We start from the raw sequence: 11388 nt of genomic DNA on the forward strand, positions 1-11388 counted from the left end.
GGAGAGATCGGAGCTTCCGAACGTTGGCTATAAATAGGACATGCGAGGCTGAAAATTTTCTTGCCAATTGATCACAATTTCTTTCCCTATTTTGATGTTCTCTTGGGCGATTCTAGCCATATATGCAAGGCTCGGGCATCAGGGAGGCATTTCCATAGCCGCAGCGGAGTTGTGTCCCGGAGTTAGGGCTTTCGACAGCAGAAAGCTGACTCCAGACGTAGGTATAAACCTAGATCCCTATTAGTATCAGGGAGTATCTATTAGTTTAATTAAGACTTTTAGATCAGTATTAGTGATATGGTAAATATCTGCTTGTAGGCTTGGACCCTAGACTTGTGCTACGAGGGCTGCCTTAATGAGGTACGAAAGTACTGACTGACATAGTCAGTGAGTATGCATGCTTATATGTTGCATTTTATGTGCTATGATACATTTTTTATTGTTTTGATATATTTTGCTGCATGTGCATATTCATATTGAGTCGAGTCTCCTTCGAGATAGCTTTTGTAGTAGGGATGCTCAGCCCTATGTTTCTTGATCATATTGTCTGACACTAGGAGACGCCGTGATGATGGGGATTGACGCTACGATGATCTGGATGAGTGTGTGGATGTACCCAGCGGAGTTGAACCCAGATGGTACTACATACTCATTGGCGCCTAGAATGAGCAGGACTTGTGATAACCAGTACCCAGTCATTTTCATGCATCATACTAGGTTTGTATACTCGTGTTTATCGTATTAAGCGTAGTCGCTCACGTCTAGTGTTTTGTTTCTTGAACACCCTATTCGAGGAGGTAGGTCTCAGATTGTATGACGTCGATGGGTCGAGGCAGGGTTGAGAGCTGATGGAGTGGTTTTCCGGAGTTGTCATTAGTTCAGGGGATTTGATACAGTACCTTCGATTTGGTTGTATAATAGTTTTATTACCTTCGTTTTTTAGTCACCGGTTGTATTCAACCGGTTTGGTTTGTAAACCTGATTTTTAGTTCCGCTGTTAATCGCTATATTTGCTTTGATAAATTATCTTTTTTGCATGCTTAAATAGTAGGTGATCCGGATATGATCACTACACATGCTCTCTTCTTATGCCAGCCATCAAATCTTGCTGGAAACATACGAGGTTTTGGTCGCTTTTAAAGAAGGCAAGACACTTGGATGTGATAGATGTTTTTCTTTGGATGCAAGAGTCTTTGAGAAAATCAGATTTTGAGCTATTTTCTATGTACACATGGGCAACTTGGAAAGCGAGGTTGGACATTGTGCATAACAAAGCTGACCCCAGCATCTCTTTGAAGGTGTATTGGTGTGATGGTTTGCTAAGGGACTTCCATGATACTTGTCGTGCCCTAACCATAGCTCACACCCGTATTTTGTGCCCGTCTGAAGATAAGTGGATGGCTCCCTCATTCCCTCAGTTGTGCTTGGACGTTGATGCGGCGTATAACGAGAGTTCTAATATCTTCGCTATTGGTGGAGTAGTTAGAAACCATGAAGGATAACCGGTTTTCACTTTTGGAAGGAAGAATGAGTGTCCACTGTCTATTGTTTATGCGGAACTAGCTACGATTAAGGACGGGTTGAAGTCCATTCGAGAACGAAATTTAAGAGTACATAATATCACTTCAGATTCTCTTAGCTGTGCAAGTAATCACGAGGTCAGAAGAGGATCTTAGCTACTCTGGAGTACTAGCGACAGACATTACAAATTTATTGGCTCAAGTTAGTCCCACTTCTCTACGTCATGTTCTTAGGTCGACGAATGGAGTAGCTCACTCGATTGTCGCTTTTGTTATTTCCTTTCCCGTCCCTTTTGTTTGGGAGCACGAGAGTTTTCATTTTTGGTTGATTGATCTTGTAATTCAAAACTTGTCTTCTTGTTGATGTTAATAATTCAAGATCGCCCTTTCAAAAAATAATTTAAAAAGTGGATTATATAATTATAAGGGAGCTTCAAATTACGAAGATTGATTTATAATTTTTTTTTGTTGAATAAAACTGAAAATTTTTTTACAATATGTGATGGGTACTTTTTGTCATTTTTGAAAAATCACCATAACACCAAAAAATAATTACTATGGACTCCGCATACTTAATAGAATAATAATATAAACTAATTCAAAGATAGATTTCGCAAAACAGAAAGACTTCACAAGTATATTTATTACACGTGCGTAAGAGTATATTTATATTAACACTTTTTTAAGTATATATCTAAATATAATCAGATATCTAAATTCTAAAATATTGACGTATCATAATATCGAAATTATAAGTTATTTTAACCCACCGAAATTAGTTATAACTTATACTAATATAGATTATATTTAAATCATATACTATATTTTAAATTAACTCATATTTTTCCTATCTTAATTATATAGATAATGTTTCTTTCAGAATATCTAAAATATATAATAAAATATTTATATTTAATAGTATGTCTTCTATTCTTTTACTACATACACAAGTACACATTATTAAACACATTAATATAATATAATAAAATAATATAGATTATATTTAAATCATAAATCATATTTTAAATTAAAACATATTTTTTTCATCTCAACTATATTGAGTGTATTTTTTTTTCAATTATCCAAAATATATAATCAAATATCTATAATTAGTAGGATTTTTTTATCCTTTTTAATATATACACAAATAGACATATTACTAAAAACTACTTTTAATAATTTTTGTATATATATATATAAATAACTACATAAAGATAAAATAAAAATTCAATAGCATGAATGATTATTTCTTGATAGTTTTTTTCATTTTTTTGAATAAATAAATATAGTATATATTTGAGACCAATGTTGTAAAATTTGAAGATCTAGAAAATCATATATTATCGTTTCAAAAAAAGAAAAAGAAAATCATATATTATCTAATTTAAGGCAAAAAAAGAAAAAAAAGGTATGATATGAAAAACTTTCACTGCTTTAAAACCAAACAAATATTAGTTTCTTCCATTGAGCTTCCTACTTTCCAACTTCCAAGACTTCCACTTGAATTCATCCCTTTCACAGTCTGCGCAACGCATGATTGAAAATCTGTGCTTGAAAAAAAGGGGAAAAAAATAATTGAAATTTGCAGCTACTCGGAAATCTTCCGCCAGAGCAGAGAAGCGATCGTGTTACAATACACACACACTGCCGAAAAAAGGTTTCATCTTTCTGGGGTCTGTTTAATTTTTGCAATTTTTTTCTTTTCGCCTGATGTTTGAATCTTGTGTTCTGCATTACTCGATCTATCAAGAGTTGAGTGTTTACAATGAAGAAATCTTTAGGATATGGATGATCAGTAAAGGTGTTTAATTTTACTATTTACTCGAGTAGGAGCCGATATAGGAGTTGAATTTTGGTGTGTGTGTTTTTGTTTCTTGTTTTTTCTGTGGATTGAGGATAATGCTGATCTTCTACGTATGTTGGTGTGCCCGTTTTCTTTTGTTCCAATTCTGGGGGTGGATGATTTTTTTTGTCTTTTTTTTTTTTTTTTGTTGGCCTACAGATTTTTAGTTGCAAAGTTTCTGACTACCACAATAAAAGCCATGGAATCTGGGAAGTTGGATAAAGAGATGGTTGTTACTCAAATTAGTGTTGGTGGGCTGGAAGACTATGTCACTGCTAAAATGCTTGTGGATTACTTCGAAGATAACATTGGGTTAGTGTGGAGGTGCCGGTTGAAGACTTCCTCCACTCCACCAGAATCATATCCCAATTATGAGATTGATGCCGAGAATGTACAGAATAAGAACAACTATGTAAAGGTTGAACCCCATGCATTTGTGCATTTTGCTGTTTCGCATTCCGCAAAAGCTGCCCTTGATGCTGCAGCTCGTGAGGAGCTTGTACTGGGAAGGAAGCGTTTGAAGGTTAGTTTGGGGGAGGAAAATCCTCATAGGCTGAATGAGAGGAGAAGGACTACTACTCCATTCAAGTTATCGGATGTGAATCTTGAGGTTGGAGTGTTGAGGAGCAGAGATGAGTTTATTGTGGGTTGGAGGGGGCCTAGTACTGGGGTTGATTTTCTGGTGGATCCTTTCAGTGGGACTTGCAAACTATTATTCACTAGGGATACTGCTTTCACCTTCAAAGGTGAAGCCAGACATTCTGTGGTGAAGTGTAATTTCAAAATTGAGTTCTTGCCTAGAGAAGTCAACGAGATAAGGCAGTTCAGAGATTTCTCTTCTTTGATAATTTTGTTGCAGCTAGCTTCAGCACCATTAATTTTCTACAGAACTGCAGATGATGATATTGAAGAATCAGTCCCTTTTGATCTATTGGATGATGACGATCCATGGATCCGAACCACAGACTTCACACCTAGTGGGGCAATCGGTAGGTGCAACACTTATCGGATTACAGTTCGCCCTAGAAACGGTCCTAGCCTATCGAAGGCCTTGGATTATCTGCGAAAACGCAGGACACCAGTTCTAGAGGAAAGTCCAAGAAAGCAACTTAGAGTTTGGGATGAACCTGATTTTGGGGTTCCAATGGCAGATCCATTCTTCTCTGTACATTTCAAGGAAGGGCTATCCTTCAAGGTTCTTTTTTTGGTGAATGCTGTTATGCATAAATTCATCATCAATCAACACCAAATGTCCCAAAAGTTTTTTGATCTTTTGAGGAGGCAACAAGAGGACTTCAATATAATTTCTCTGAAACACATGTGTTCGTATAAGTGCCCCATCGACGATGCTTCCAGGGGCCTGGAATTGGTTCATAAATGGCTGTTGAAGAATCCCAAGCTCCTTGAAAGGCCACGTGAAATGGACGATATTGTTGAAGTTCGAAGATTAATCATAACTCCAAGCAGAGCTTACTGTCTTCCCCCAGAAGTGGAACTGTCAAACAGAGTGTTGAGGAATTACAGAAATATAGCCGACCGATTCTTACGAGTCTCTTTCATGGATGAAGGAATGCAGACCCTTAATAAAAATGTTCTCAGTTACTATGCTGCTTCTATCGTTAGGGACATTACCTCAAATTTCAGCCAACAAAGAACCATGATGTTCAAAAGGGTGAAGGATATTTTAGTCAAAGGGTTCTATTTGTGCGGTCGGAAATACTCTTTTCTGGCATTTTCAGCGAATCAGTTGCGAGACCGGTCAGCCTGGTTTTTTGCGGAAGACAAGGATACTGGGGTTCGGGTTGCCGACATTAAGCATTGGATGGGAAGGTTCACAAACCGGAATGTTGCAAAATGTGCCGCCAGAATGGGGCAATGCTTCTCTTCAACTTACGCTACAGTGGAAGTTCCCTCAAGCAAAGTTGACTCGGGTTTTGTTGATATTAAAAGAAATGGTTATGTTTTCTCTGATGGTATCGGAATGATATCAGCTGATCTTGCCGTGGAAGTCGCCGAGAAACTTCAGTTGACTGTGAACCCTCCGTGCGCATATCAAATCAGGTATGCAGGTTACAAAGGTGTTGTTGCATGTTGGCCTGCAAAACCTGATGGGAAATCCTTATATCTCAGACCTAGCATGAAGAAATTTGAGTCAAATCACACCATGCTTGAAATTTGTTCTTGGACTAGGTTCCAGCCTGGTTTTCTGAACCGGCAGATAGTCACACTACTTTCTGCTCTGAATGTTGAAAACGATGTATTTTGGAACATGCAAGAAACTATGGTTTCAAGACTTGATCAGATGCTTGAAGACACAGACATGGCTTTTGACGTGGTTACTTCTTCATGTGTTGATCAAGGAAACACATCCGCAATTATGTTAGCTGCTGGTTTCAAGCCTCAAACTGAACCTCATTTGCAAGGGATGCTAACGAGCATCAGAGCTGCCCAGCTTGGGGACCTCAGGGAAAAAGCTAGAATATTTGTTTCGTCAGGAAGGTGGTTGATGGGCTGCCTTGATGAACTTGGAGTAATTGAACAAGGACATTGCTTCATCCAAGTTTCCAATCCATCAATAGAAGATTGTTTTGTGAAGCATGGAGCCCAGTTTTCTGAGTCCAAAAAGAAGTTAGAAGTGATCACAGGCATCGTTGCAATTGCAAAGAACCCGTGTCTCCATCCTGGAGATGTAAGGATTCTTGAGGCAGTCGATGTTCCTGAACTGCACCATTTGTATGATTGTCTTGTCTTCCCTCAACTGGGAGATAGACCACATACTAATGAAGCATCGGGGAGTGATCTTGATGGGGATTTATATTTCGTTGGTTGGGATGAGAATCTCATTCCTCCAAGTAAGAGAAGCTCGCCTGCTATGGAGTATGCACCTGGAGAAGTGAAAGAATTGCCTCGAGATGTCAAACATTCGGTATACATGCCTTCTTTTCTTTTATTTTTGGCGTGACTAATTTTGAAAATTTTCTGATTCTTCTATTACTCCATAGTGAGTTTCCAGTCAGTCAATTTCTATGCTTGTAGTTCCCATCCAGTAGCATTGCCCCTAGATATGTTTAAAGTAGCATCACCCCTGTACCGATGCCTATATATTGCCTTCATTGCAAAGCTGTGTTGATTGTGATTGTATTCATTCATCTTAAAAAGATTTTCCAACGTCTCGACATAAATGTTTAACTTTATAAAAAAATATCTATACAATTTTGCCGATAATTTATTTTCTTACACTGTACTATCTGTGTACTGAACATGCTGTGGAGGATAATTATTAAATGTCAGCTATTCCGTACTCATGTTGGTGATTTTAGCTACACTTGCCTTTTATCCAGGACATAATTGATTTTTTCACGAAGAACATGGTGAACGAAAGTTTGGGGGCCATATGCAATGCACATGTTGTTCATGCAGATATTTGTGAACGTGGGGCCTTGGATGAGAAGTGCATCAAATTGGCTGAGCTTGCTGCTACTGCTGTGGATTTCCCTAAAACGGGAAAAATAGTGACCATGCCATCCGAACTGAAGCCGAAAATGTATCCTGATTTTATGGGGAAAGAGCCATTCCAGTCCTATGATTCCAAAAAGATTTTAGGTAAGCTCTACCGCAGAATTAAAAATGTTTATGATAAAGATAGCGTGGAATCTTCTGCACTGCCATCTGCGTCGGAAAACAACATTCCCTATGACCAGGACCTTGAGATCCAAGGTTCTGAAAGTTTTATCACTGACGCATGGAACTGTAAGTGTTCGTACGACAGTCAGTTGGTCGGCCTTTTAGGTCAGTACAAAGTAAACAGAGAAGAAGAGGTTGTCACCGGACACATATGGTCCATGCCGAAGTATAGCGGGAAGAAACAAGGGGAATTGAAGGAAAGACTCAAGCATGCGTACAGCACCTTGAGGAAGGAATACAGGAAAGTTTTTGAGACAACAGTTGACCCTATGTTTGAGCATCTTTCTGATGATGAGAAAAATGCTGTGTATGAAAAGAAGGCATCAGCTTGGTATCAGGTTACTTACCACGAAAGATGGATTAAAAAGAGCAAGGAGTTACAAGTGGTGGATGATACTGGAAAGACCGTGATGTTGAGTTTTGCTTGGATTGCTGCTGATTATCTTGCCCGCATCAAAATTAGGCGCAGGAGGACGGAAAATGACTTCTCCTCTAAGCCCATAGATTCTTTGGGGAGGTATCTTGTTGATAGAATATGATTTAAGTTCTATCTGGACTGTGGAGTGTGAATCTATTTTCTTTCTCCATATACACCATTCTGGCTGCAAGGCCGCTCTGCCAATCTTAGTAATGATCCAAGGTCCCAATCTAGCATGACGATATACTCTACGCCACTTCTTGGTTGGAAATCTCCATGTTTGCTAGTCGTTTTCAGTGGTTTCTCTTGGTGTCATAAAGAAACAGATTGCCTAGTGAGTAATGATTGTGCCTAAAAATTTGCAAGTGTGGAATTTTCCATGTTGATGACTGAACTCTAATCGAATATCTTCTCTGCTAAACCAGTTTGATTTAGTCAAGTATGTTGGCATGAAATTAATGGTTTTAGTTGTTGAAGTAATCATGATTTTATCTTAACTAGTTGAGTTTTTTTATCAATTTTAATCAATGCAATAACATAGTTTCTGATCCCATGATGAAACATATGGTCTTAAGAATTGAAGCTTACATTCAGTTGCACATCTTTACAAACAGAGACATGAGGTGATCCTAGTTAACACAATGTGTGGTCTGATACAAATCAAACTCATCCTGTACACATCAAATAACTTCTTTTTCATGAGATAGTATTCTTTAGCTCTAATAGTTTATGCCATCTTTTGTCAATGGAGGCTGCGTTCTGTGCGCCTAAATCTGCATCCATTCAAATTGCATTAATTTATATGTTATCATACTAGGGGTATGTTTCGAGATCACGAGCCAGCTGCTGCATAGTTAATGACACTCACGGTGTAATTTAGGTTCCGAATTCTCACAAGCTTCTGAGCAAGTCTCCTGCACAACATACACACATGGTCATGTCCTCTTTTGTTTGATGCAATATAGTACATGGTGTCATATGATGAAAATTTACTCTGATAGATGTCGCTAGGTAGATGGTATCCTGTAACAGGGAATCAAGGTCAGCCTCACATCCAGGTTTCACATAAATGACCTGCAAATGAAATGAAATAACAATAAGATAAAGAGTATGCTAGTTTCTTGAAATTATCAAGAGTTAACTAGAAGGAGTTTAGGGGACTTAATGAAGGATCATCGCCACCAATATCAGGGAGTAGTTGATCATCATCAGACTGCTTGCTGCTGCTTCTTGATGGAAGAATCCATACTTTAAATGCTGTGTCAATCTGTTTTAAAAAAAAACACATTTATTTTATATCTGTTTATGCATGTACTGATCAAAATTAGTTAATGATGGATCTATAAAAGCCACACTTGCTTCGCTATCATATGCTACTGCCTATATAGCAACATGTCAATCGAAATATGACATTTAGACTGTTGTGTGGTTATAAGATTTGAGATTTCCTTTCTTGGAAGTCATAACTTTTGCACGAGTGCGAGAAGCGGGATCAAATAATTAGTGCATGAGAGGTGGGATACCTGCCTGTCTAAGGTAAGGGGTGCAGCAATTGCAGCATTTTCTAGTGAAGCATGTCTTCATTCTTCCTGCCACTGACATCCCAAGTCCAGCATGCTGCCGATACACGCACACACACACATACGTATATACATGCATAAGTACATACATAAATACATGTGTTTCATATAAAAAAAAACAAGCACATTATCATGCATGCCTGCTACTTACCTTTTCTATGCAAAGAGTGACGGAGACATCAGCGTCTTTATCGACATCATTGGGTACATCTAGATGATGAAGAAGCTGTCTTAAAGAAAATGTATAATCGCAGTTCCATTTTCCATGCCATCTCCCGTCAGATGGGGATATAGTGACTAATCGCGATTTCAACTTCTTTTTGGGCAACTGCAAATGAGAAATTTAACTCTGAAGCCAGAAACGTCTCATTTACTATTAGAATCGTCGGGTGTTTGACTCGAAATAAATGGGATTTGGTGGACTAATATGTTTGAATTTCTCGTATTATATTATATATCTAATATCATTTAGCATACCATATCTCACCAAGCAAATGGTACCAAAATTTTTATGTAATGATATGAAAGATAATGTAGACTAGCAAAGGAACAAGCATCGCGTGTGTGATACATAATCATTATATATATATACATAAAGTATATTTTTTATTAATATAATTTCTTTTTCACTACTGTAAGTCTGCAAGATGAGTAGTTAAGTAAAGAATATGGTGAAATGCTTTAGAAAGTGTGATAGATCATTAAATTTTGTCCCCTCGTGTTTTTAGTTTTAATGAAAACAATGGGTATTTTTGTACGACCATTAAAATATAAAAATATGTTATGATATAATCTTTTTTATTATAAATTTGTATATATATATATATATATATATATATATATTTAATCAAATAAAAAAATTAGTTAACAACTAAGATTATTTAGCAAAATTCAAACATTCATTTAAAAAAAAAAAAACCCCCCGAAAAGCAAAGCATAAATTGTCACAAAATCTAGATAATTAAAACACGAGAGGGAGTGCATGTGAGTCCATTAGCAAACACGAAATTCTATGAGATAGTATCAGGATTTAATTTTATAAAAACGATTCTTTTATCCAATCAAATTCAATGTAAAAATATTATTTTTTATTTCAAAAATTTACTTAACAATCGGTAAGTGTGGACCGTGTCACAAATAAACCATGGGTCCTTAAACAATTATATATCAATAAAATCTCAAATCTCTTACCATATAACAAAGATTACTGATAATTTATTAATTAAAAGAAACCAAGAATTACCTGCATTGAAATAAGTTGGAAATGGTGGGTATTTTCGTTTGCATGTTTTGGGTACTGAAAGCATACTTGCAGCGGATTAGGGTTGAAGAAGTGATAATATGGTGGAATATTTGGGATTGATCTGTTAATTCTTTCAACTATCATCTTCTTCTGTGATAATCTCACTAGCAATTCTTTGTGAAAAATATATATATAACATCTTGTGTGGAGATAATGTTATCCCACGTGGCACTCTACTCGACAAACAAATTTCCACCTCACCACTTGATTTTTCATTTCATTTTTTTAAGACTTTCTGTTTTTATATATTTATGAATCCGATTACTTCCCGTGGGAATGAAATCTCGGGACGTACTTCTTCATCAACAATGTGTTTAGAATGAGAGGATTTGGAATTAGAACTTCTATTTTAAGTGTTTGGAGATATGAATATGATATTCCTAAAATTATTTTTCGAATTCACGTCGTGATATACAATATTTTGATAAATTTATCAATTAAAAATATTTTATTCTTAATAATTTATATAAATATTAAAAAATCTCCTTTATTTTTAACATAAAAGTTCAATTTATTAAATTTTGATCAAAATTCCATAATAATTTTTTTCCAATTCTTAAACATACTATTTAATAGGGCTGGAAAATTCTGAAAATTGGGGACCCTTCCCGATTCCTAACCCATTACCGTCCCGAACTTTTTCTGACCGAATCAATTTCAGAATCGGGATAGACAATTCTACCCGACGGGATTTCCGAGCCTACCCGAATATATTAATAATATTTTTTAACAAGGGGGTAAGGGACGGAAATCCGGTAAGGTTTTTTCGTTATTTTAAAAATAATTCTTCCTTTAATATTATGAAGAGCAATATATGAATGTCTACAAAAATTTTATTGATGCAAAATATTTAAAATTAGGTGATGTATAAAATTTTTATATTAAATAATATTTTCTTTATATGTCAAATTCAATTCCTAAATTACATTTTAACTTTTCTAGTCAAACATAAAATATGTTCAAGACACCATTATGATTCAAATTAGGATTAGAAAAAAAAAATCTAAATATATTATAAGTACGTATAAGTTACGACTCCG

General features: G+C 36.2%; 2 protein-coding genes across 3 annotated transcripts; one reads left to right on the top strand and one right to left on the bottom strand.

Annotated features, from left to right (window-relative positions):
• The first annotated feature begins 2991 nt into the window (after nucleotides 1–2991).
• LOC140878061 (RNA-dependent RNA polymerase 6) lies at nucleotides 2992–8013 on the top strand. 2 transcript variants are annotated; one of them, XM_073281669.1, is made up of 3 exons: nucleotides 2992–3193; nucleotides 3523–6289; nucleotides 6705–8013. In XM_073281669.1, exons 2-3 carry the CDS (start codon nucleotides 3563–3565, stop codon nucleotides 7584–7586), a joined length of 3609 nt encoding a protein of 1202 aa, XP_073137770.1. In that variant the 5' UTR covers nucleotides 2992–3193; nucleotides 3523–3562; the 3' UTR covers nucleotides 7587–8013. The 2 variants fall into 2 exon arrangements, with proteins under 2 accessions (XP_073137770.1, XP_073137765.1); XM_073281664.1 differs by having other exon boundaries at nucleotides 2992–3177.
• A 5-nt stretch (nucleotides 8014–8018) lies between these two features.
• Nucleotides 8019–10433, bottom strand: LOC140878072 (large ribosomal RNA subunit accumulation protein YCED homolog 2, chloroplastic). Its single transcript, XM_073281674.1, has 7 exons — nucleotides 10289–10433; nucleotides 9197–9373; nucleotides 8993–9082; nucleotides 8631–8732; nucleotides 8459–8539; nucleotides 8334–8379; nucleotides 8019–8238 (listed from the first exon to the last, which is right to left on the bottom strand). Exons 1-7 carry the CDS (start codon nucleotides 10430–10432, stop codon nucleotides 8162–8164), a joined length of 717 nt encoding a protein of 238 aa, XP_073137775.1. The 5' UTR covers nucleotide 10433; the 3' UTR covers nucleotides 8019–8161.
• Between the last annotated feature and the right edge of the window lie 955 nt (nucleotides 10434–11388).

The sequence above is a fragment of the Henckelia pumila genome, chromosome 1, assembly GCF_033568475.1.
Source record: "Henckelia pumila isolate YLH828 chromosome 1, ASM3356847v2, whole genome shotgun sequence".
NCBI classification, from domain to species: domain Eukaryota; kingdom Viridiplantae; phylum Streptophyta; class Magnoliopsida; order Lamiales; family Gesneriaceae; genus Henckelia; species Henckelia pumila.